The sequence below is a fragment of the Uranotaenia lowii genome, chromosome 1 (genome assembly GCF_029784155.1).
Source record: "Uranotaenia lowii strain MFRU-FL chromosome 1, ASM2978415v1, whole genome shotgun sequence".
Lineage (NCBI taxonomy): Eukaryota > Metazoa > Arthropoda > Insecta > Diptera > Culicidae > Uranotaenia > Uranotaenia lowii.
The window spans coordinates 208,660,895-208,686,073 of NC_073691.1; the positions used below are offsets into that span (position 1 = coordinate 208,660,895).

Genomic DNA, 25,179 nt, shown 5'->3' on the forward strand with positions numbered 1-25,179 from the left:
CACCAGTAGCTGATTCCGAATGAAAAAAGTCCCGAAAAAGAGCTCTTTTTAGAATGCCTATAACTTGGGACAGGTTCCAAATATTGCGCTGATTTTATAATATTTGGAATTGTCAAGAATAAATCTATCCATGGATGTATAAATTTTTGGTGGTCCAAAGGAAGTTTTGGCCGCTATCCCGGAACTACCGGTAGAAAAAATTCTTACTTCAAAAAAGTCACCCAATTTTGGCTTTGCATTGCTGTATCTCGGTTACCAATGGATCGATTCTCTAAATACAAATTTTAGTTTTTTTTCGTTAACTTTATTATTATTTTCGTAGAACATAGTTGGTTCCTCAAAAATCTCAGTTGTTCAGTATATGGTAATGAAACTCACATCTTTTTTGTCATTTTTCAAACTCCCCCTCGTGTCGGTGGGTTTACGCGATTTTGTTAGCGTGATTTCTCTAAAATTTGAACTCAAATTGGTCACTTTTTATATACCTAGAGATTCATTAGAATCTCCTCTTTCGATTGACATACATTTTGTGTGGTGTTTTGAAATTTTGTAGCAACGTTTTTCGAATTTACTGAAAGCTGCCAGATTTCAACCAGTTTGGTCCACGTTTTCAACAGGTTGGTGTACAAATCTCGCACCCCTCACGTAGCTGCGCGAGAAACAAATCCTGTAGCTCTCTTTTTGTCGCTCACCAAATCTACCACCCAACCCAGCAGCAGGAGGAACTGCCGTCTCGCCGCGTGGTTTGTTGATTGATTGTGCTGATGCTGATGCCTCTTTGCGTAGTAAATGTTTTGATTTTAAAATAGAGAAAGGTTATTTTTCCAAATTTAAATTAGCTTCTTGAATCTTTTTAGATATTTTATCATTAGAATTCTTCAGTGATACATTTGTTTTGAATTTTATCATGATTCTTTTCTGAATTTTCTGAATTTTAGAATTCTTCAGTGATACATTTGTTTTGAATGTTATCATGATTCATGATCATGATCATGATCATGTTATCAAATATTCTGAAATTTTAATCAGAAACTTTTATCAGAAATCGGAATTTGAATCGGAATCTGAAATTAGAGTCTGAAATTTGAAATGGAATCTGAATCTCAAATCGAAATCTGAAATCTGAATCTGAAATCTGAGTCTGAAATCTGAATCTGAAATCTGAATCTGAAATCTGAATCTGAAATCTGAATCTGAAATCTGAATCTGAAATCTGAATCTGAAATCTGAATCTGAAATCTGAATCTGAAATCTGAATCTGAAATCTGAATCTGAAATCTGAATCTGAAATCTGAATCTGAAATCTGAATCTGAATCTGAAATCGGATCTTGAAATTTAAATCTGATATCTGAATCTGAAATCTGAAATCTGCAATCTGAAATCTATAATCTGAATCTGAAATCATGGACGTGAACTTTAGAAATGTTGCCCATCCATTAAAATATTAAATCAAAAAAGATTCAAGCAATTCCTACAACAATAAAGCATTCATTTCGTTATCAGCATCAGCACAATCAATCAACAAACCACGCGGCGAGACGGCAGTTCCTCCTGCTGCTGGGTTGGGTGGTAGATTTGGTGAGCGACAAAAAGAGAGCTACAGGATTTGTTTCTCCCGCAGCTACGTGAGGGGTGCGAGATTTGTACACCAACCTGTTGAAAACGTGGACCAAACTGGTTGAAATCTGGCAGCTTTCAGTAAATTCGAAAAACGTTGCTACAAAATTTCAAAACACCACACAAAATGTATGTCAATCGAAAGAGGAGATTCTAATGAATCTCTAGGTATATAAAAAGTGACCAATTTGAGTTCAAATTTTAGAGAAATCACGCTAACAAAATCGCGTAAACCCACCGACACGAGGGGGAGTTTGAAAAATGACAAAAAAGATGTGAGTTTCATTACCATATACTGAACAACTGAGATTTTTGAGGAACTAACTATGTTCTACGAAAATAATAATAAAGTTAACGAAAAAAAACTAAAATTTGTATTTAGAGAATCGATCCATTGGTAACCGAGATACAGCAATGCAAAGCCAAAATTGGGTGACTTTTTTGAAGTAAGAATTTTTTCTACCGGTAGTTCCGGGATAGCGGCCAAAACTTCCTTTGGACCACCAAAAATTTATACATCCATGGATAGATTTATTCTTGACAATTCCAAATATTATAAAATCAGCGCAATATTTGGAACCTGTCTCAAGTTATAGGCATTCTAAAAAGAGCTCTTTTTCGGGACTTTTTTCATTCGGAATCAGCTACTAGTGATTTCGTAAAATATTTCGACTTTATTTTTCAATATTGAGAAACTAGAATAAATTATCTATACAATGAATTAAAATTCATCGAAATCGGTCAATATTTGCGGCCAGGAGAACGTTCGTAAACTGCAGGTCAAATTTAACAAAAATAGATTTGTACGGAAATTTTGCGAACGGCTTTGGAAGGTTAACCCCACCATTGAAGATTTCCCTAGGCAAGGTTTTGCGGACCTTTAATTTTTTTTTTTTTTTTCGTTCCTTTTCAAGTTGAAGGTTCACTCGCTTTACGCAAAGCCAATTAGTGTGTCTCCAAATAGGGGAAAAAGCTCGAGCTGGCCTGGCAATGCCCTTAGTGCGGATACTTTGGCTGATGACTTCCTCCTTCTGTGGCTGTGGAAAGGAGCTTGGTGGTAAAAACACCAACGCTGCTCCGTTCTCTCATTTGGCAGGAAGAACATTCGTTTTTTTTGCCATAGCTATCAATTTCTGATGCTAGTGCAGGATACCTAAAAGGTATAAGTAAGTATAACTCTGAAAGAAGTGCTGCCCCTGGCGCTGCTGCTGGCTGCGGTCGGTCGCTTCACTTTTCTCTCTAGACTTATCGATTTTTTGCCTACACGTTTTTTCTTCGTTCTCCCGCAGTTCACTGTCGTCGTGTGGCCACTGCCATAGGGAAAACGAAACTTTTACTCGGAAGTAAGGCGACTTTGGGACTTCAAGGATTGTTTTAGTGTTTTGCTAACTTAATATTATTTTTTCCACTCAACGGTCTATGAAATAAATTAAGGAAAAATCTTACCTGTGACGAGACTTTGGATCCGAGTATCCCCGAGGCTGGAACTTTACTCAGCAGATCATTTAATCCAAATGTGAAATTTACCAGCAACAAAACTGTCTTCTATCATTAATATTCCTTCTCATAAGACCCGGTAGAAGCCAACTGAAGTGCACGTTTCTGCCTATAGTAGTAATTTTTTGGCCCCCATGCCCATCATCGTTTTGCGATGTTGCTTCATGAGGAACACTACCTACTAATGGTGGATGCTTCTTCACTGCGTTATGGGCACCAGAATCGCATTATTTATGATGATGCACCTTTCCTTTTGCAACAGCATATCGCTTGTGCCGTGTGCTCTTCATCTGCTGCGATGCTAGTCTTCAACTGGCCCAACTCGAGAGCGCGAACAAAACCGGATTGGATTTCGACGAAGCCCTTTCACGAACAAAAAACAATTTAGCCCTTTTTGCACTTTACTTCCTCCTTAACCTTCTTCGGTTTCTTTCTCTCCCGTTAATTTTTTTCACTTCTTGTCTCGGTTCTTCGCGACTGGCGCTTACACTTCAATGGGACTCATTTTTCCTCTGCGCTTTTCTTCGATTTTCCGCAGTGATCTCGAGAAGGTAATTTTCACACCCTTATTTCCTGTGAATTTTAGATCATAGAAGAAAAAAAACATGAATACCTATCACTGCACCATTTTCCCTTTTGTTGTTACATATTACTGCAATCGTCTGTATGATTGATTACAAAACAATGAAATTTTTCAAACAGTTTTGTAAACCCGGAACGAAAACACCAACACACACGCCCAATTTTATCGGATTTTTTCCTCGCCTACTTCCTTCCATTCACGCAATTTGCAAAACGAAGGGCAGCTCCCAAACTTCCCAAACGATCTGAAGGCAATCTCCCCTATAACCAAACCATTCGTTTCTCAATCAATCACATACAGGGGAAGAAGAGTAGCGACGTTGGGGGTAATGAAAAAAAAAGCATTTTTTTGGATTTTGGAAAGAATTTTCACTTTCTCATAGCATCGGGAGTCAATTTCCACCGGTTCAGTACTGGAATCGATGCTCTTACGTCATCGGACTACCGACGGAACGAAAACCGTGCTAAATGGGTTACATTTGCCACAGAACAGTACCTTCTTAGAGGAAGAAAAAAAACAGCACTTCCCACACAGAACACACGACAACGGACCGCGACACTCTTTCACGTTTCTTCGATGGCTACTCGTGGACTAAAATGGATTTTCTGTCGCTCGCTCTGCCTGCGGAGAAGATGAAAATTTTCTACTATAGGGTAATTGTACGTTTGCTTCGGACAGATGAGTTTATAAAGATAAATTTAAAAAAAATTCTTCAATTCTTTGCAAACGACCAATTTGTTTCAATTAAACATAGTTTCTTCTGAATTTTTGACTTGTTTCAGACTATAATTCAGTTCCTACGATCTAATTTTAATTCGAAACAATACTTTTTCTAACTGACTATTCAGCTGAAAATTGCTGGTGCTACCCTGCAGCGACTCACAACAAAAACGTTCAAAATGTCAAAAACTCAAAACATTCGCGACCAGTGTTGCCAATTGAGAACTTAAGGAGCTGTGTTTTGACCACCCTGTTATTCAAGTTCGCCGAGTTCGCCGCTCGCGCGAAGAGCGCTCTCTTACCACAGTTGATAGTGCGGTTTGTTTACAAACCATTTTCAAATTCGTGCGCCCCGCGACGCGAGAACAGTTAAAATTTTAGCATTTTTACGGTGATAAATTCGGTGTTTCGTTGATAATAATCGAAATTAGTGAACAGCGCAATGGGTGGTTGTCGGTGTACTTTTCGCACTTGCGAAAACAGTACCGCTAGCAAGCCGGGGATGCACTTCTTTCACTTTCCCATTCGCGACTGGCCCCGGTTGGAGACGTGGGCCAACTATGCTGAAAAGCCCGAGTTTAAGGAGCTGCCAATGGCCAAGCTAAAGAACAAGGTGGTCTGTCAGGAGCACTTTCACAGCCGAATGTTCATGAATTATCTCCGTGAGAGCCTAACCAAATCGGCAGTGCCGACGCTGGAACCACTCAACGATGGTCAGGTGCTGGATCTAGAGACAAACGAGATTGGCCTGCGTGAGGAATGGATTGAAATTCAAGAAGATTCATTGACGTCGGGCCACAAAGAACAGGATGCAATGTTGGTGCCGGTCGGTGAGGACAACAGTCGAATGGAGGTAACCATCAAAAAATCTAAAAAAAAAATCTAAACAAAAAAGTTGCTGATATTTCCACTTTTTTCAGATCAAATTTGTCAAAAATGATAATAGTCCTAAAGCATCGCGTCCCGTCCATCCGGTAATATTGAACGCAGTCCCAGTTTCTGCTGAAAATATCACAGCGAAATCTACACCTACGACCACTTTTCTTCGACGGGTAGTAGTGAAGCGTAAAAAAGGCGTCATTCAAGAAACTCCTTCCCAGGTGAAGATCCTGAAAATTCAAAAACTAGAATCACCAACTGCTTCCAAATCCGTATCCATTTTAAAAGATACGGAATCGGCCCCGCAGCCACAGCAGGAAGAATGCATTGATATCGAGGATCCTCAGCCAACAGTCTGTGTGATTCCCACTTCGTCGACGGATGTTGGTCCGGAGGTTCCAGCACCGGCCCCGGCCACCGTTGTTCAAATTCAAGAAGTACCTACTCCATTTACGGATCCCATTTATTTGGAAAAGGTCGATAAGAACACAGCTCAGATAGAGGACTTGAAAAAGCTTTTGACGGATGTGTTAAATCGACCAGTTCCCAGTCCAAAAGTTATAAAGGTACCGGTTCCAACTTTGGTACCGACTCCGTCCACGCCTTCAGCAGGGGACTGTTGCGATCCGAAGGCTGCAGAGAAAGGTCCACACATGAACAAGGTGCAACTGTTTAACGGTATCAAGCGATACCTAAATCCGATGATGGTGGCCTTGCTGCGGATGGAAATGTTTGGTGGACCGTCCGCACGCCAGTGGAAACCTGACGAGAAAACGTTCTCCGTAGAGTTGATGGAACTGGGGGAGAATGTTTACGATCATTTTACCGACGAATTTCGCTTTCGGTTACCCGGTAAGGGTGATGTCAAGAAATGGAAGGAACAGGAACTGGATGACGATGACGCTTCATAAAATCTGATGTATGGTAAGTGATTTACCGTTATGTATTTTCTCATTCAATAAATTTTTAGCAACAGATGTAACAAAAGAGTTTAAAATGTTGTTGTGGTATCTCACAGATCGATTAGGAAACGATTTTAAGACGTTTAAAAGATATATTATTATAACTTTACTGCGGGTCAAGCAGTTTTCTCCAGCGGATTAGCAGATTCCAAATTTGTACTCCACTCGGTGTACGTAGGTTTCACCGGGTGTCAAAATAGAGTTAGGGAAGTTGTCATGGTTCATAGCATCTGGGTAATTTTGGGTTTCCAAACAGAACGCTCCGTGTTTGAAGTATCGTGCGCCTCCTTTGCCTCTGATCGGTGGATTTTGAGACATAGCTGGGACCACTGGTTCCAAGTGGGTCACCTCGTAATAATCTTCGGCGTTTGTTGGACGAGGGCGAATCTGAAATATATATTTTGTCAAATACTCTAGATATCACTTCAATAAAACCTACGTACATTGCGATTCGGATCTGGCATAAAGTTGCTAGTGTACAGCTGAACGCCAGGTTGATCAGTGTAAACTTCCAGCACTCGGCCTGATTGAGGGTGAACAACCCGCGCAGTGAATGTCATACCCTGTTGGGTACCTTTTGTGATGCAGAAATTGTTATCAAAACCTTCTCCTGCAGCACGAGACATAGCAGGACCAAGCTCTCGGGGAATGCGCAAATCGTAAGCTGAGCCACCAACGCAAAGGAAATTGCCGGTTGGAATTGAATCCTCATCCGTTTCCGTAATACGATCAGCGTTCACCGATATGATGTGGCGGTAGATTTCTTCGTAACCTTTGCTCTGAAATTGCGTTCATAAATCTTCAGAAAAAGCTTATAGAATTAAATTTTTGAAAACTTACATGTCCAGCAAGATTAAAATAGGAATGATTCGTTAAATTTATCGGCGTCGAAGCACTGGATGTAGCTCGGAATGTGCAAGTGAATCTATTATCACGCTTCAGTTCATAAGTGACGGATGCAATTACTGTTCCCGGGTATCCTTCATGCCCATCCGGATTGGTGTGAGATAAAGTTACAACCGTACCTTGAACGTGGCCATGCCAATTGAATTTATCAAACCCAATTTTGCCTCCGTGTAACTGATGACGATTTTCGTAGTTTTTCGTAACATGGTACTCCACACCATCGATTGTAAATTTGCCGCCACCAATCCTATTGGCCACTCTCCCTACGGTTGCTCCAAAGTAGGGATTATTTGCTGTTTGGTATCCTGGAATATCGTCGAATCCAAGAACAACATCCTCCAGAGAACCATCCTTTGCAGGGACCTTCATCACAGTTATGATTGCACCGTACGAAATGACCTGTACCATCATACCCGATTCGTTAGCCCAGGTGTAACGTTTAACAGGTTGAACCTCCCCCGACAGGGGATCCTTTACTACTCCAAAGCCATCAACGGTCAAGGTCACAGCGTCTGCCTCCGAATGCTGAGCGCCGTCCACAGTTTTCACCGTCAAAACACTTGACTCTTTGGTCCCTTCGAGAGACATGCCCTCCGGCTGTCCCCCGGAGGACAATGTGATTGATTGACTCATAATTTAGATTTTGTTTCAATACAATTTAAAAAAAAACAGTAGGTAGGCTAAATTTGATTGAACTTCAACAGACAGTTGTAAATTTTGTGGATCACTAGATTCGACCGTCGATCAACAACTTGCGCCGCAAACTTGCCCTGGAATAGTTGTTATAAAATCGATGAACCGAACTTATATGAAACCTTATCTGGGAAGCACTGTAAACACAACACTCACTTTATTGTCTTCCTTGACCAACCCAAAGCCGACCCGTTATCAGCCCTCTTCAGTTGGTCTGCGGCAGGTTCGCTTGTGTGGGTAGCGTTTAACTGTTTACAGGGGCTTCACAATTATGTGATTTGTTTAGTTAAAATTGAACCTTATTTAAATTTTAATAATTTTTTTTCATTTAACTATTGGGTTGTTTATTCAACAGTACAATCTTTATCTTTACTGGAGGAGAAAAAGCCGATATAAGTTTAATTGAATCCATCTCATATATGCGTAAGGACCCTCTTCACTACAAATTGAATCCAAATGATACATCGAGAAAAATATAACAACAGATATCTTTTGAAGTAACCTAATCACTGAAAAAGAGGAACAATTCGGTAATTTCGATAGTTCAATCGAAACAGTGTACCTACTGTACGCAGCGTAGTCAATTGAAATCGCCACTTTAATGTCACATTATGGTAACATACAAGTCTTAAGTGTCTAAATTTTAATGAAACCATTAGGCATCACAAACTCTGATATAAAACATTTTTAAATTTTTTGTAAATTTAACAAATTTGATCATTAAAATCAAAATTCATAGAATATGTCATTTAAGCTATTTTATCCGTCGACTGCACATATAGAAAAAGTAATTGCTTCTCTTATCAGCGCTAGATTGTTAGGTAATTGAATCGTTGAAGTGCGTTTGCTGTGGTTTTATACTACCTACCTACCTCAAACCATATTTGCCCCGCCCCGAACCCCTTCACAGTCGATGTTTGGTGCAGTGTTTCTTTGAGTGTGCGATGGTAGCACTAGGGATCTCCTTTGACTCCTGCGGTTTTAAGGGCCTTAACCTTGACGAACTTCCTTTTTTTTGTTTTTTAAAACTTCATTTTGATTCGTTCAATTTACTGGATAACCTAAACAGGAGCATTCGACAAGATATAAGCAATCGAATCAAAACGAAAAATATTACAAATGTTCATATTTTCGAAGATGAAGGAAAGTTTTATAGAAACACGAGAAACGATGAAAGGAAGAACGTAAGCCATAAAAATCATGAATTTTTCGAAAAAGATACAACGGCTCACCGACAGGTTCGGAACCGCAATTTCCGATTCAGTACAACGGCGCGTTAGGCAATAACACCACGTTAACGTTACGAAATGGGCTATATGTATATCTCGCATGTGTACTTTGCCCACAGTTGATATCTCTATTGTTTCTCTATGACCTCGCTCGTTTCGCCCCTGCTCGTCCCTTTTCTACTGGATTCGAAAAGAACACCTGTTTTGCAGGACAGCCGTCCGGCATTCTCGCAACATGTCCTGCCCAGCGTATCCGTCCAGCCTTTACTACCTTCTGGATACTGGGTCCGCCGTAGAGCCGTGCGAGCTCGTGGTTCATCCTTCGCCTCCACACTCCGTTCTTCTGCACGCCGCCAAAGATGGTTCTTAACACTCGTCGTTCGAATACTCCGAGTGTACACAGGTCCTTCTCGAGCAATACCCATGTCTCGTGCCCGTAGAGAACGACCGGTCTAACGAGCGTCATATACAGGTTACACTTCGTGCGAGGGCTAAGTCTCCTCGACCGCAGCTACTTGTGGAGTCTATAGAAGGCTCGACTTCCGCTGATAACTCGCCGCCGAATCTCACGGCTAGTGTCATTGTCTGCTGTCATCAGTTTTCCGAGATAGACGAAGCCTTCGACTATCTCCAGCTCGTCGTCGTCGATCATGATGACCTTGTTATTACTGGACAAGCGGGTTCGGTCGGTCTCGGATCCGCAGGCCAGCATGTTCTTCGTCTTGGACGTATAAATCATCAACCCAATCATTTCTGCTTCGCGTTCCAGTTTGCGATCTCCTCCATCGCTGCAGATGATCTGCTATAACAATGTCATCGGCAGAGCAAATAAGTTGACTGGATCTGTTGAAAATCGTGTCCCGCATTTAGCCCACGTTGAACATCATACAAGATAGATCATTGCCTTGTCGAACCCCTGCGCGATACGAATAAACTCGCCAATCCACCCGAAATCCACACGCAGCACTGCGATCCATCCATCGTCGCATCGATCAGTCTGGTCAGCTTCCCGGAAAAGCATCCCATCCATGATTTTCCATAGCTCGTCACGGTCGATCGTGTCGTATGCGGCTTTAAAGTCGATGAATAGATGGTGCGTAGGGACTTGGTGTCGACGGCATTTTTGCCGTAATGTGAAGATCTGGCCCGTCGTTGACCGTCCCTCCATGAAGCCGGCCTGATGATTTTCTACGAATCTGTTTGCTTGTGGCGTTAGGCGGCGGAGTAGGATTCGGGACAGCACTTTGTAGGCGACATGCTGAACTTCGTCGCTGTAGAAATAAACTACGCAAGTTGCGCAAAAAATACTTCAGAAATAAAACTGATGCGAGCAGAACCGAGCTTGCAACAAAGGAAGGCGAATACTCCGAGCTACGTAATACTGTTTTCAAGCGATACATCCGTAATATGGAGAGAGAAATGAAAAATAATCCGTCAGATTTCTGGAAGTTTGTCAAATCTCGACGTCATTCCAACAGCTTTCCATCGCGAGTTACTTTTGAAGGTCATTCCTCTGAAACTACTGCCGAATCCGCGAATCTGTTCGCTGAATTCTTTAAGAGCGTCCACACTTCACAATCACCGCCTGCCTCTAACGAATACCTTGAAGCATTGCCCAGCTTTGACGTCATTTTACCTCAGCCAATTCTCACCCAACATGAAGTTTTGTCTGCCTTAAAAGCCATTGATCCTTCAAAAGGTCCCGGACCAGACGGTATTCCTCCGTTTCTCATACTGAACATTGCCGCTTCGATCGCCGAGCCATTACGGATAATTTTCAATCGATCGCTTACTGATGGTGTTTTTCCTAGTGTTTGGAAAATGGCTGCTGTAACTCCTATTCACAAATCAGGAAATTTACATGATGTGACAAATTACAGACCGATCTCAATACTCTGCTGTTTATCAAAGGTTTTCGAAACAATTATGTATGGAAGACTGTACAACGCCGCTAAACCGATAATATCGGAATATCAACACGGGTTTGTACAGAAAAGATCGACTGTTTCCAACTTGTTGTGCTATTATAATACACTGCATTCGGCTATGAGCAAAAAATAACAAGTTGACGCTATTTACGTGGACTTTTCTAAAGCATTCGACAAAGTACCGCACGAGCTCGCAATTGAAAAAATCGCACGCTTTGGTTTCCCGTCGTGGTCCACATCGTGGCTGTACTCTTACCTGACGAAACGCCAAGCATTTGTGAACTTACGAGGAATCAGATCTCAGCCATTCGACGTTCCGTCCGGCGTCCCTCAGGGGAGCCACTTAGGCCCACTAATTTTTATACTCTTCGTGAACGACCTTGCTTGGATACTCAAATCTTCGAAGTTAATGCACGTTAATGTACGCAGACGACCTTAAAATATACCGAATTATTGGATCACTTGTGGACTGTGCAGCACTTCAAGCTGACATCTTGTTACTCTCGGACTGGTGCAGGTCACATGGGATGATAGCTAACTCGAATAAGTGTAAATGTATAACTTTCCATAGATCAAGAGAGCACATCCGCTTTGCTTACACCATGGACACAGAAGAAATGGAGAGAGTGACTTCCATAAAAGATTTGGGCGTAGTGTTTGATCACAAACTGACTTTTACGGAACACATAGCCGCCGACACCGCAAAAGCTTTTGCCATCTTTGGTTTCATCCGGAGAAACACCGCTGATTTTGAAGATATTTACTGCCCAAAGCGATTTTCTGTGCCCTGGTTCGTAGTGTATTGGAATATGCCGTGATAGTCTGGACACCTTATCAGGAAGTACAAATCGAAAGGATTGAAAGGGTTCAAAAGAAGTTAGACTACCACCGTACGTAGAGCGATGCACTTTATTATCCCTCGAAACCCTTCGTTGCAGGCGGACATACATTCAAAGAATGTTTGTCTTTGACCTGTTAATGAATAACATAGACTGCCCTCAGCCCTCAACTGCTACAAAACATCAACATTCACGCACCAACGAGAAGACTTCGACCATGATGCCTCTAGTATGGTGATCTCATATGCCAAATCGCCATTCCGCCATATTGAAAAAAATTTTGACAGCTGGCTGTAGTGTTTACGAAAAAAGGGGTCCAGGGATGCCAGGTGTTAGAGATAAAAAATCAGATGGCAAATAAGTGTGTATGTGCACAAGCCAATCGTAAACGTAAAATCAAAAGATTCAAAACCGTACTGGGGTTTAGTTTATTTTATTATATTTAAATTGAGTTTTCGGAAAAAAAAGCAATGATATGAGTATATTCAATGAATTAATTTGTATTCTAAACACTTTTTTATAATAAAATTACAATACAGTTCGGTCTATCCCTATGTTCCGAAAAAGAAAACTTTTCATTGACCGTTATGATAGAAAGGATCTTAAAGGGTGGAACAAACAACCAAAACCCTAAACCGGATGTTGCTTGTTCCTTATTCTTGTTACCTTATCCAAAGAGCTATTTTGTTTCCCTCCAATCGAAAAGTGTTGGATGAAAATAAAAGTAAATCGGTTCTGCTAAAGGAATGCTATAAATTCTGCTATTGATAATTTTCATGATTAAATGATAAACGATTTTATTGTTCGAATTCCTTCAGGGGCTCAATCCATTCCGGACAATCAACAGTCTGCAGTGGATTGAACTGATTCCCCAACCCACTCATCGGACTTATCGTCAAGCTGCTCAGGCGCCTAACGTTGCGCCTATTTTCCTATTTAAGCTCATGGGTCCCATCATTCAAAAGTGCCAAAAACTTCATCTGATTTTCCCAAATGCTACCCATCAGATCCGGATTACTCGATTGGATCTTCTGGAGCAGCGATGGCAACAGACGGGGGTCCTCCTGAAGCAGCTTTTTCATCTCGATGAAGATCGGATGTTCCTGCAGGAGGGCGCTTCTCGGACGATGGAATGTAACGCCTCGCCATGTTACCATCCGATTCGATGACTTTCTGCTGCTTCTAGATAGCTCTTGAAAGAAAAAAGTGTTGAATAAGCATAAATTTGTCATAAGTAATGCAAAATTAATGTTACTCACTGCTACCGACAAAGCTGGCACCGTTGTTTATAGGTCCAACTTCTTCTAGCTTTGCTTACCAGCCGGAAGATTTTGTTTCGATTCTATGAATTATATTTGCAAAAATCAAGGCGAAATCTTTGTCTAAGCAATATCTTGGTGATTGGCAAAACTTCGTGTTTTACAAAAAATCAGAGCACCTGGCATCCCAGCCAGCCAGCAGCCAGCCGAACAGCCAGCTGTTAAATTTCGGCTCCTCCTCCGCATCCAACCCTCGTCTACTTTTTGCCAAAGAGAGACCACCATATCTAGAGGCATCATGACTTCGACAACAGAATTTTTTGTGGATACCACTCAGTCGCACCGTTTTTGCACAAAACCACCCCTTGTATAATTGTTGTCGTGTTTTTAACGAAGTTCAATGTTGTTTTGTTGGATTGAAGGAGCGTTCACTTTAGAGCTTGAACATTGAGCCAGAAAACAGTGCTGGGGATTTTTTTGTCCAGGATTTCGGCGATGTTGCCACATATTTTATTTTAAGAGGGATCAGATGTCGCTTCTCTTATTAGGATATATTGACAGTTCTACACGAACACCACTTTAACAGAAGGCCTCAGCCCTAACCTCATACCATGGGAGAACAGAATCGATTTTTGAGAAGGGCGCACGATAAACGCGATTTTCCGATACTAAAATCGACAAATTCGCCCTGTGGAAAAGTGATACACAGATGTTCGTGTTTTGATTTTTTTTGGGTGTTCAGGGCTGCCAAGTGCATTGATATTTGGAAAACGATGATTATGCAATTAAAAGCATTGTTATTGAAAAACCTTTTCATGAGTACTGAGAATTTGCAACTTTCCCGTAGATTTATATTCGAATGTGAAATTAAACGCATCATTTATCTTAACGAAAGAACAACTTTCTGTATCGCACCCTTAAGCGAAGAAGCGAATTATGTGGATTTGTTTTAAATAGTCAGAGCATGCAGGCGATTATTTTCAAATTCAACAAAGACCGGACTTTCACTTAAGCTTGTTTATAACAATGAATGATTTTGCATTCGTTTAGAAGTTAGAAACAACTCTTTTTTAATCTACCGAGTAGTACATGAAAATATACTTCAGATGTTTTTAATTCACCTTGAACATTCATTAGCAAAAGATAACTTATCTTCATCCATTTATGGACGCCCCGTAATGAATTCAAACATTTAGCTGTTGATAGTTAAAAAATTCAATCAATTCAGAAATATAATTAGTTTTTTAACAAGCAAATACTGATTTTAATAACGCACCTAGCATCACTGGTGAGGCCGCCAGCAAATCAAAATTTGAGGTTATGGCTGAGGCCAATTTTTCGTCAATACTATCGTCCGTATATACCCTTATATGAAGGTTCACTAGTCTTAGAACATAAGTTGTATTAAGTTTAAGATATGTCTGTATGGTGATTATCAAAGGCATTAACATAAATAATAAAAAAAAACATTTAGAACAGCAATCGCTAGGTAGTTCTCATAATTTTCATCCAATGTCAATTGAATTTATTGTTTTTCAATGCCAAAAAGACATGTCCGCATTCAATACCTTATAACTTTTTTGTCTAATAATATTCGTTCTCCGTCAAAGTTGTTCAGGCACGGTTTCACAGAAGAAACAAAAATGGTAATGATTTTTCAGTACAAAATATTCAATTTTCAAATACAAACCTAAAAACACAAATTTACTCATGCAAACGTGACTTAAAAATTCTGCAAAAAATCGTGGATGAGTTTTGAAACAAAAGGAAGCTTTTTGGACCCCAGGATTTGTGAAATTCAAAAATGGCCCAAAATCGACTCACTCTAGTGTACAATTCGCAAACAGAGTTGATCACCTGGAATTTTAAATGTGGCGTTTAGTTGTAGATTAAACTTCACCAGGTCTTATCATACTATCGAATGCACATAAGTATAGCATTTGTTTAGTGTCGTTTCCTGGGACTGAACATTCAAAATCTGACTGTGTTGTGTTTAGATTATATATTCAATAAAACACGTTATAAATTGAAGTGCCTATGAGTGCTAACAGAGGGAAAAATCAATGAAATCGATTATTGCTGTCGAGAACTTGAACGTTTTCGAGGGTAATATAATATAAGTAATATTTTAAATAAATCTCACGCAAACCGCTAGTAGTTCTTTTTGGGGATGCATGTTAAAGTTTCGAAATAATAGACATATTTTAACAGTTCGTTTAAAAGTTTATTTTAATTATATTTTTTTGTACCAGTTATACTCTACTCATTCTAACTTTTGAACATTTTTCCTTTATAGTTTTTCGGTAATTTTTAACACAAAAATCACTTCGCAAATAAACCTTAAAATTTACAATGACCCCAGCGAGATTTATGGCGAGTCGCGAGAGTCGCCAGAATTCAAATTGCTATTTCGTTCGACAGAGTATTAATTATCGATTCGAGTGATATTTGTCAAGCTGCATTGTACATGCCGAACACATTTGTTGGTATCAATAAAAGGGTCGTTAAAAAGAGACCATCATTGGTCGCACTAAGCAGGGACGGAAATTAACACCTCCCTAATTTGGCAGATGGTGAGGTGATGGAGATCGGTGCGTAAGGGAAACTGTTCCAATAATTTATTTTGTAAACTTATGAGAATGCTTTAAGCTAAGATTCCTTAGCTAACAATTCTCTGCACATTATAGTTCACTTTTGCAGTGACTCTTTTTTTAAGCTCTCGGAAATTGTGACGTGTTCTACTGTGTGTTGTTATTTTGACTTTTCAATTTTAGATAATACTACTAGAAGCCTATAGATAATCATCAGAATGATATGAACCAATCTATCAGTCGCATCTATTGAATCGTGTCGTGTGACACCGTTCACGCCTCGAAGCCCAAACGACAGGCAGGCCGGCCATCCATCGATAAAGATGGAGTTGGTCAATGAATCGGGGACCGATTAATCATGCCGTTCTTTATGCAAGCTGTCGGATTCTCCGCCTTTCGACTCACTCAGTCATCAGTTCTTTTTGAACCGGTGAACCGTTCGGGTGCCCGCCAAGTTACGCGTATCTATCAGCAAAAAGGCGCACGTGAATCTCACAATCCGCATCAATTTGTTTCAGCTATACGTTTACTCGTCAGTTTGCATTGTATAGCTGTGTAGAAAGATAGGCACCGTCGCAAGCACAAACAGTTATCGATTGGATGGAAGTTCCCAAGTTCAGCGGAAAAAAGTTTTGCCGATACCGCATGAAAACAACCCGTTGTGCATCGTAGTCCTAGCCTGGATTTGGCAAACAATCAAATTTGGCGCCCGTCGGCTGCGTTTCGTGCGTGGCTAGCCGGTGGTTTGTTTCCGGAGGTTTTTTGCCCCCCAGCCAGTCATGCAGTGGTGTATTGGATTCGAGTGATGTGGTAGAATTCTCAAACCTCGCCCGGCGTTTATCGATTACAGTCCCCGCATGTATGCCGGCCTTGAAACATTCTGCTGGCAGGCGAAGACAGTGCATCACAACAAAAAAAGGGTACCACTTTTAATGGTATGTACGTGTTTAGGATTTTTTTTTACTTTTTCTTGAGGCGCAAAATTTTCGGCTCATAATGTTGCGTTTCAAAGGTTTCATAATGGCATTGGTTTCTCTGCAAGAAATTAGTTAACATCAAATTTCAACAAGGCTTCGAAAAGAAAGCCATAGACTTTGGGTGGCCAAGATTTTCACAAAAATTGCCTTATTCTGAAGATTAAGATTAAGAGCGCAGAGCGCGGATCCATAATGCGAAATTTTCATACAGAAATTAAATTCCATCTGTCCCTAGCTTCAAAATAAGGCAATTTTGGTGAAAATCTTGGCCACCCATGCCACAGACAGTAATAATTCTAGGTAGATGTTTATACATTTTGCATAGAGGAACTTATCTGAATCACAATCGCAAAAACTTTGACGCATTGATTGACCCAAAAACCAATAGTTTATTTTATTTATGGGCGGATATATGGGCTGAGCCCGTCATCCAAGCTATCTTAAAAAATTATCTTACATACAGTTGTCTTCTTAATAATAAAATGTAAAGATTTTTGATAATAGATAAACTTAATTTGAAATCAATGACACGGTTAACACTGTTTATTCCCCTCATGAACCTTAGGGCTCACTGCGACTGTAGTTTGTTCGGCGATTCTCAGGAGCGTGAGGTCTTCGTCTTCTTAAGACCACATTGCTGGTGTTAGCTATCAATCGGGAGCGTAGAAATGTTGAATTTGTCAAACCGCGTTCAATTTTCATAAATACAATCAGATCATTTATGCGATGTCGGTTCTCTAATAAATCCAAATCCAAAAGGTAACAGATGTGTTCGTAATCTGACAAATTTTCTCTCCAGCCTAGATTCCTGACAGCGAATCTCACAAAGCGTTTCTGTACTCCTTCCAGTCTGCTTATATGGACATTGTGCATTGGCCTCCAGACTATACTCGCGAAATCGAATCTAGATCTTACCAAACTGACATACAGGCTTTTGATAGTGTATGGATCTTCCAATTCCTCACTAAACCGAAAAGTGCAAGTCCATCCGATACCAAGTTATTAATGTGGTCTCTGAAACTTAATCCGGAATCCAAAGTGACGCCTTAGTCCAATACACTGGTAACTCTTTTAATGTCATCGCCGCCGAGGGAGTACCTGAACAGGATCGGAGTATTGCTTCTGGTAAACGAAATCGTTGAGCATTTGGAGATATTCACTTTTAGCTTGCACCCGTTCACAAAAGCAGAGAATTACAATCTTCCATCTTTTTTACGGGTAAAAATAATTTCACAGCATCGTAGAATAAAACGAATGAGTCATTTAGGAAGTCAGGTAAGTTATTCATTAGCAAAATAAAGAGAAGTGGACCCAAGTGACTACCTTGAGGCACTCCAGAGGACGCTTTATAGGATGCAAATATAGCCGAATTTACGGAAACATATTGAAGCTTACCTTCTAAATAGGATTTTATCCAATGAAGGATATTTCCTCCTATACCACCATTCGATGATGCCTCCAGAATTTCCTTTATGCCTACTACGTCGAAAGCTTTCGACATGTCCGTATAAACGCAGTCTACTTGAAATCCTTTCACCATCCAATCCAGTACAGCAGCAGCAATCTATCGAACCAGCTCGACGAGTTCTGCCGATTTCTGCGTATTAGTGTGAATGTTTGTACCCTTTGTTCTCGACGTTTCCCTACCTACCTACCTAAGGGTCCAGCGCCGATTGACCGGCGCATAGGGCTGAGATAAAAGATCTCCACTGCTGGCGATCCGGAGCCAGCGTCTTCACTTGCTGCCAGCCAAGGTTCTCGTCAACTGTGCGGATTTCAGCGGCTAGACTTCGCCGCCACGAGCTTTTGGGCCTGCCTCTTCTTCGATGCCCATCTGGATTCCAGTCAAGCGCCTCTCTGCAAATCTCGTTTTCATCTCTTCGCAGCGTATGCCCAATCCATCTCCACTTACGTTCCCGAATCTCGATTTCTAGCGCCTTTTGATGACACCGGCGATGAAGTTCAACGTTTGAGATCCAGTTGCCAGGCCACCAAGCGCTGATGATGTTCCGCAGGCAGCGATACAAAAAACCAAGTTTCACACCCGTACAGCAATACGGATTTGACGTTTGAGTTGAAGATTTGGATCTTAGTTCGTGACCGCCAGATGTTTCGGAGACTCGCAAACGCAAATCGGGCTTTTCTGATCGATGTCCTTCTTGGTACCACTATCAGGCGTAATCTGGCTACCGAGATACTGGAAGCACTCCACTGTCTCAACCTGTTGTCCAGCTACCACGAAATTGGAACGAATTTCTGTATTGATTTCCATCGACTTGGTCTTTCCGACATTGATTTTGAGACCTACTGCCTTGGAGCTTTCGGTGAGGTCGTCGAGTTTGCTCTGCATGTCTTGTTGTGTTTGGGCGAGCAAAACAAAATCCTTTTGCCAGATCAAGGTCGTTTAGCTGCTCCATTGTCAAACGATTCTCCACTGCAATCCTCGGTTTGGTCTACAGTCAATCGATCCAGTCAAGATCTCATCCATTACGATGAGAAAAAGTAGCGGTGATAAGATACATCCTTGTCTCACCCCAGCAGTTACCGGGATTGGTTCGGACAAAACACCATCGTGCAAGACCTTGCACGAAAATGCCTCGTATTGTGCTTCGATGAGATGGACTAGTTTCTCTGGGACTCCTCGTCGCCTTAGAGCCGCCCAGATGTTTTCATGGTTAAGTCGGTCGAATGCTTTTTCGAAATCAACGAAAACCAGCAGAAGAGAGTCCTGGAATTCGTTGATTTGTTCCAGTATGATTCGTAGCGTTGTGATGTGGTCCACACATGATCGTCCGGCTCCAGCTTGCGGCGGAATCCAGCTTGTTGCCATCGGAGTGTAGCGTCGATTTTCTCCTGGATCCTGTTCAGGATCACTTTGCATAGTACTTTGAGGATTGTACAGATCAACGTTATGCCTCGCCAGTTACCGCACTCAGTCAGGTCTCCTTTCTTCGGGACCTTTACGAAAAGACGGTGCAACATTTGTGCTGACAGGGCAGGGTCAGCTTTCAGCATTTCAGCAGGGATGCAATCGATCCCAGGTGCTTTGTTGGATTTCATGTTTTTGATTGCCGCTTCTATCTCAGCCACCGAGGGCGCTTCCGAGTTGACGCCATTTATGCGACTTACTGTTGGCTCTTCGAGCTCCAGGTGTGCTCAGTCCATCGTTTGTGCTGATCTGTTTGATAGGTCAATAACTGACCTGCTCGGTTTTTTAGCGGCATTCTTGAATTGGTCCTTGCACTACTAAGGCGGTGAGAAACGTCATAAAGTAATCGAATATCTCCATTGGCGGCGGCTCTTTCTCTCTCTTCGGCCAGGGAGTTTATCCAGGCTATCTTGTCTCGTCTACAAGCCGTTTAACTGCCGTATTCCAGCTCCGCATATCGTAAGCGGGCGGCTGCTTTGGCTGACCCGGTACATGCCTACTCAATTCCGACTTTCGCCTTTCTCTGATCCATTCACTTCTTCTTCCACAAACTTTATCGAGAGTACCATGGCTCGTCGTGATAAAGGCATTCTTGGTTACACACTGTTTGACTGTTCCGTCTGTCGGCAATTCCGAGGCTCGAGATTCTTTTGCTGTTCAACGTATGCCCTTTTCATCTCTGGATTCTCCAACCGGCAGACGTCGTATCGACACCCGACTTTCTCCTCGCGCCGTTGGACACGCGCAACTCTCAGCCGTATCTCGCCAAAGACGAGGTGATGGTCATATGTCGGAGCCAATTTTGCGTTGAAGTCACCTAAGTGGATTTGAATTCCACCCTTCGGAATATTCTCAACCACGCTATCCAGTCGAATGTAAGACTGCTCTTTCCCCTGCAAATCGGTAACGTCAGTTGGCACATAACACTGGATCATTGTAAGGTTTCTGTTGTATCTCCGTTTGACGAGGTGATGTGATATTACATTCAAAACATCGGGGTACAATTAATAAAACTTAGAACTTTAATCAGGTAAACTTTTAACGCGTGTGTGCTTGATACATAGTAAAAACAAGATGACGACCTTTCCAAAATTGTTTTATCATCACATGTGGCATCGATCCAGATGACAGCTCAATGTCAGCGGAGGAGCCCAGTGCTAAAATCCTTCTAGGGTGATCAGGTGTCCCAACAGTTTCTAACCCGTGTTTTAATTCTGGCATACGATTATTCTTTCGTTTATCGGTTCCCATCTAATGAGGGGCGCATGGGCCTGCGGGCTTAACAGGAAACCAACTCCTCCTTCTCGAGTAGCGTGTTCTCCTCGTATGACAGAGTAAAGCAGTACTTGCCCGGACTGTGTCTTGTGTTCTCCAGTGTTAGGCCAACGGACTGCGCTCAGTCCCAATATCTCTAGCTTGAGGCGGCTAGCTTCTCTAGCAAGTTGAGCCAGCTTACCTGGCTGGGCAAGGGTTAAAATGTTCCAAGTTCCAATTCGTGTCCGTGTTTTCATGCTAAAAGTCGTTGCCAAAGTTTCAACTCGGTTATTTCTTCTCTCAGTTTCCGTAACAATACAAGACATCAGGAGCAGTTGGTTGTTAGCCTAAAATCCCTATCCCGCGATGGGGCTGCCATCTTGGACTTAGCTGGCGGGAGCCGCATTTCATAAATTCAGCCGCTCGCTGCGAGACAGACGCTGCTTAAGCCGCCCCTGACCCGGAGAACAGACGCTCGGTTGTTGTTGCACGCCGCCCCTGACCTGGAGAACAGACGCGTGCGGCCACCTTCTCAGTCTGCATGCAACCAAAGCATCCACTTAGGTTACTCGCAGCCGGCACCACGGGGAGGTAGAGATGGGAGTTGTGAATAAGAGGTGATATGACCACTATGGGGTCTCGTGTTGCACATTATCCACCGTTTACCAGCCAAACAGAAATACAGTGAGGGGCAAAATAAAATGTCCAAATTATTTTTTTATCATTTCTTTTATTTTTCTGGTTAAAATTTACCGAAAACACATCGTAATCATTTTTAAAATATTGTTTATTATGTTCTTTTTAATTTTTGTTAATGTTGCGCTGGTGAAAAAAGAAAGTTTTTATAATAGAAAAAAACAATTAATATTCCAAAAAAAAAATGGGCAAAATAAAGTGTCCAACTCAAAAATCAATATAATTTCAATAAGTTTTCATTGCGAGGCCCCCCGAATTTGTTTGTTTTGTGTATTTTGACGTTTTATAAACAACTGGCTTGGCTCTGGAGTATTCAAACAGATGTCTACATTCGAATAAGTTGTAAAATATGGAGAACGCAAAAATTTCTGGTTTTATTCCGTTGTCCATCCGGAAACTGGTTGTTCGTGATGTGAATAACGGTCAAACGCACCGGGAAGTGGCCAAGCACTACGAAATCAGCAAGACAGCAGTATCAAAAATCATGAAGAAGATGAAAACGTTCGGATCGGAAATGGATCGCACAGGAAGAGGACTGAAGCCCAAGACAGATGCCAGAACGGACAAGAAAATCATTCTTGAAGTGAAGAAAAGCGCAATTATAACGATCCGGCAGATACAGGAAGAGCTCCAATTTTCGGTATTGCGTTGTACTGTCCGTCGCCGCATCCATGAAAAGGAGTACCAGAGAATGGCCCCCACAAAGTCCTGATCTGAACCCCATTGAAAATCTGTGGGCCATCCTCGATGCTCTGATTGATAAGACTGGTGTGACAAATTAAAAATACTTGTTTTGATGCCATGGAGCATGCGTGGGAGGAACTCGACCCACAAAATTTGCACAACCTTGTTGAAAGTATACCAAAGCACTTGTAGGAGGTGTTGAAGGCCGAAGGAGGCCATACCCATTATTAAATCGTTCTTGTTTGCCTTCAGTTTGAATCAATTTGAAGCTGTATCGATCTGGACACTTTATTTTGCCCCTGTATTTTTTGGAATATTAACTGTGTTTTTTTTTCTATCAGAAAAACTTTTTTTTTAACAGCGCAACATTAACAAAAATTGAAAAGAACATAATAAACAATATTTAAAAAATGATTACAATGCGTTTTGTTGAATTTTAACCAGAAAAATAAAAGAAATTGAAAAAAAAATAATTTGGACACTTTATTTTGCCCCTCACTGTACGTATTAAATCCATTTTAAAGCCATCACTCTGACGCATCTGAAAATAAGCTTTGCATTTCCACTTGCCACAATATACGGGACAAATGTTAACTTAGAAATTTGTTTTTGCCAACATTCTTGAATATTTGACTTTCAAAGGGAAAATAAAAACCGCTCAAAATTTATTTAGTGATGCAACTGATATTTTTTAATTATTTATATTTTTTGCTCAGATAAATTTATTTAAAAAAAAAGAAATTTGCACTGTATAAAATCGATAATTTTCATACCATGACAAGTGGTGTTTGGGAAAACTTCATGCTGTAATGTCTCATGTCCACGAGTTTGGCATATAGCGAAACATTTTTCAACATAATTTAGGCGAAAAAAGGATAGATATTCAAATTGCTTCGAAGGGCAAGGATGGTGAAAAAAGCTGTTTAAAATGGTTATTAAAAATCTTTTTCATCGTTTTTTTTCAAATTTCTTTAGCTTATTTTTTCAACTCCAAAAAATACACCATCTAAAGCTGAGCTGGAAGTGCTCATAATACAGAATATTAGGAACATACTCCAAAAACTGTCCAGATTCACGCTATCGATCGGTTTTCAAAATTCAGCCTACCTTCTTCAAGCGGTGGGGGACAAAATTGGAAAAGATGGAGGAGCTCCTATGTAAGTTTAAGATAAAGAGCTTTTCAAAAAAGGGACCATATAAGAGGGTTTTTTTGCGTACGGATATTTGACATAACTCAAAAATAGATGTGACTTCCCACTTTGCGAAAAAAGGTGGAAAATCCATAAATTTTGACATTATTTAAGTCATTATGAAGCTTTAAAAAGAGAGTGCAAGTTTCAGATCTTGAAAAACAAATTTAGAGATCAAGTTACAGTAAATAATATATACCATCTTTGAATTGCAATTTGGAACTCCAGCTGCAGCTCTCATTTCAAAGTTGTTAGATCTGAACTATGATGAGGTTTGATTTACAAAAAATGCTTACAAAAATCTAATTTTGAATAAATTTTACAAATAACATTTATTTTTGGAAGGTGTAGCAAAGCACACTGGTCAGCTAGTTTCCAATAAAACAACAACTCTTCTTAGCTTTTCAAAAACAACTTATTGTTCTTTTGAGACGAATATATAGTTCTGTAATCCATTCAGATATCAACTTGTTAAAGCAAATGACTAATGATGTAAGAATTTCTATAACTGTAAAATTAGTTCAACATTCTCTTCTTTAATCCCGTATTGCCAATTGTACTGCGGTTGATAACGATTTCTGACTCGTTGATAGGAGGCAAAATACGTATACACTTTATCAACCATTCAATTAACTCATTCAACTTTGTATGTATGTACGGACAAGCGCATCATAGAACATCGCATCAAATCGCGTGCGTAAACGAATGGAGTGTGAAAATTGATGCAAACACACTGGCATGATTTATTTATGAAAGCGCGTACTGGATGCCGGGGGACGACGCTGCTGATGACTTCCAATAATAATTGTCTTCGTTCACTGAGCCTAACTATATCGAAGTGCGGGAAATGTAGATTCTAATTGCCTGAAGTCGCCTGCCGAATCAGATCTCCGGTGTTACCGGGGCGTGAAGATGTTGACTCGACGTTTGATCGGAAAGAACCAATTGATTTCAATTGAAGCTCGTCACGATACAAGTGACGAGTGTTGAACATTTCTCCAAACAAATTTTTAAATAAAATACCTACGCTTCAATAGTTTGATTTTTTTCCCATTCGCGATTCTTTAGAACGATCATTATTCGATCGTAATCTGTTCATAGAACTCGAACCGGTCGATTTGCATTACACATTTGCGTTCGCTTTCTATGTGAGCTGCTTTTCTTCTGCTGAACGCTGATTTTTTTTAAAGTTTGTTTTAGTTTACAAAGCCTCGGCGATTTCTCACTCTATCTCGTTCGCTTTCATTAAGTGCGGCCTTTGCCTTTGAAGTTTGTTTTTTGTACCGTATTGACCTAGCATGCACTAATCACTAGAGGCTCATACATAAATGTATTACGGAGATTGTTAAATGAAATCAGATGCGTAGTTGGATTTTCGCTAATTCTTCTCGAAAAAGCTGTAAATAGTATATTCAATCAACTTCCAATTTTTAATTTTAATTTCAGAACAGCTTGATCGCCGACAAGTGCCAATACTCAACTGTAAGAGGAAAATTTAGTGAATTAAGAAAAATTAGACAAACACCAAATACAACACTGCAAAAAGCCGCTACTGACACTAACTTCATTCTAATTAATGGTAAGCTCCACATGTTCAGTCGTTATCGCGTACGCCTGGCCAACGGGTTTCTCCGTCGCATTACCGTACATTGTTCAATAGAAGCAAAACCTATCAAGCGCCATCCCAGATCGATACCACATGGCCCTAAACCTAAATCAAACCGCGGGTAGCTGGTTCTAAAACA

The 25,179-nt window shown here is 40.8% G+C and overlaps 3 protein-coding genes across 5 annotated transcripts in view; 1 reads left to right on the top strand and 2 right to left on the bottom strand.

The window, feature by feature from the left end:
* LOC129745495 (ankyrin repeat domain-containing protein 50-like) overlaps positions 1–4,285 on the bottom strand; it is a 35,184-nt gene extending 30,899 nt beyond the window's left edge. Inside the window, exons 1-2 of one of the 3 annotated variants that reach the window (XM_055738618.1) lie at positions 4,194–4,285; positions 3,065–3,688 (exon numbers count right to left, since the gene is read on the bottom strand). The gene's annotated coding sequence lies outside the window, so the exon portion shown is untranslated. Of the gene's footprint in view, positions 1–3,064 lie in introns of all 3 variants that reach the window. The other 2 variants (XM_055738609.1, XM_055738606.1) reach the window with 2 other exon arrangements.
* A 483-nt stretch (positions 4,286–4,768) lies between these two features.
* On the top strand, positions 4,769–25,020 carry LOC129745773 (uncharacterized). The gene is made up of 3 exons (XM_055739112.1): positions 4,769–5,271; positions 5,339–6,221; positions 24,881–25,020. The coding sequence occupies exons 1-2, from the start codon at positions 4,861–4,863 to the stop codon at positions 6,206–6,208; spliced, it is 1,281 nt and encodes a 426-aa protein (XP_055595087.1). The 5' UTR covers positions 4,769–4,860; the 3' UTR covers positions 6,209–6,221; positions 24,881–25,020.
* LOC129745764 (galactose mutarotase-like) lies at positions 6,355–8,164 on the bottom strand. Its single transcript, XM_055739102.1, has 3 exons — positions 7,100–8,164; positions 6,703–7,038; positions 6,355–6,646 (listed from the first exon to the last, which is right to left on the bottom strand). The coding sequence occupies exons 1-3, from the start codon at positions 7,796–7,798 to the stop codon at positions 6,398–6,400; spliced, it is 1,284 nt and encodes a 427-aa protein (XP_055595077.1). The 5' UTR covers positions 7,799–8,164; the 3' UTR covers positions 6,355–6,397.
* Positions 25,021–25,179: the final 159 nt, after the last annotated feature.

Excerpts from the sequence above, each read along its gene's own strand:
- LOC129745773 (XM_055739112.1), top strand. The coding sequence starts at position 4,861 with ATGGGTGGTTGTCGGTGTACTTTTCGCACTTGCGAAAACAGTACCGCT. Across the intron at positions 5,272-5,338 it reads AGGACAACAGTCGAATGGAG|ATCAAATTTGTCAAAAATGA; the intron begins GTAACCATCAAA and ends CACTTTTTTCAG.
- LOC129745764 (XM_055739102.1), bottom strand. The coding sequence starts at position 7,798 with ATGAGTCAATCAATCACATTGTCCTCCGGGGGACAGCCGGAGGGCATG. Across the intron at positions 7,039-7,099 it reads ATTTTAATCTTGCTGGACAT|AGCAAAGGTTACGAAGAAAT; the intron begins GTAAGTTTTCAA and ends ACGCAATTTCAG. Across the intron at positions 6,647-6,702 it reads TGCCAGATCCGAATCGCAAT|ATTCGCCCTCGTCCAACAAA; the intron begins GTACGTAGGTTT and ends TATATATTTCAG.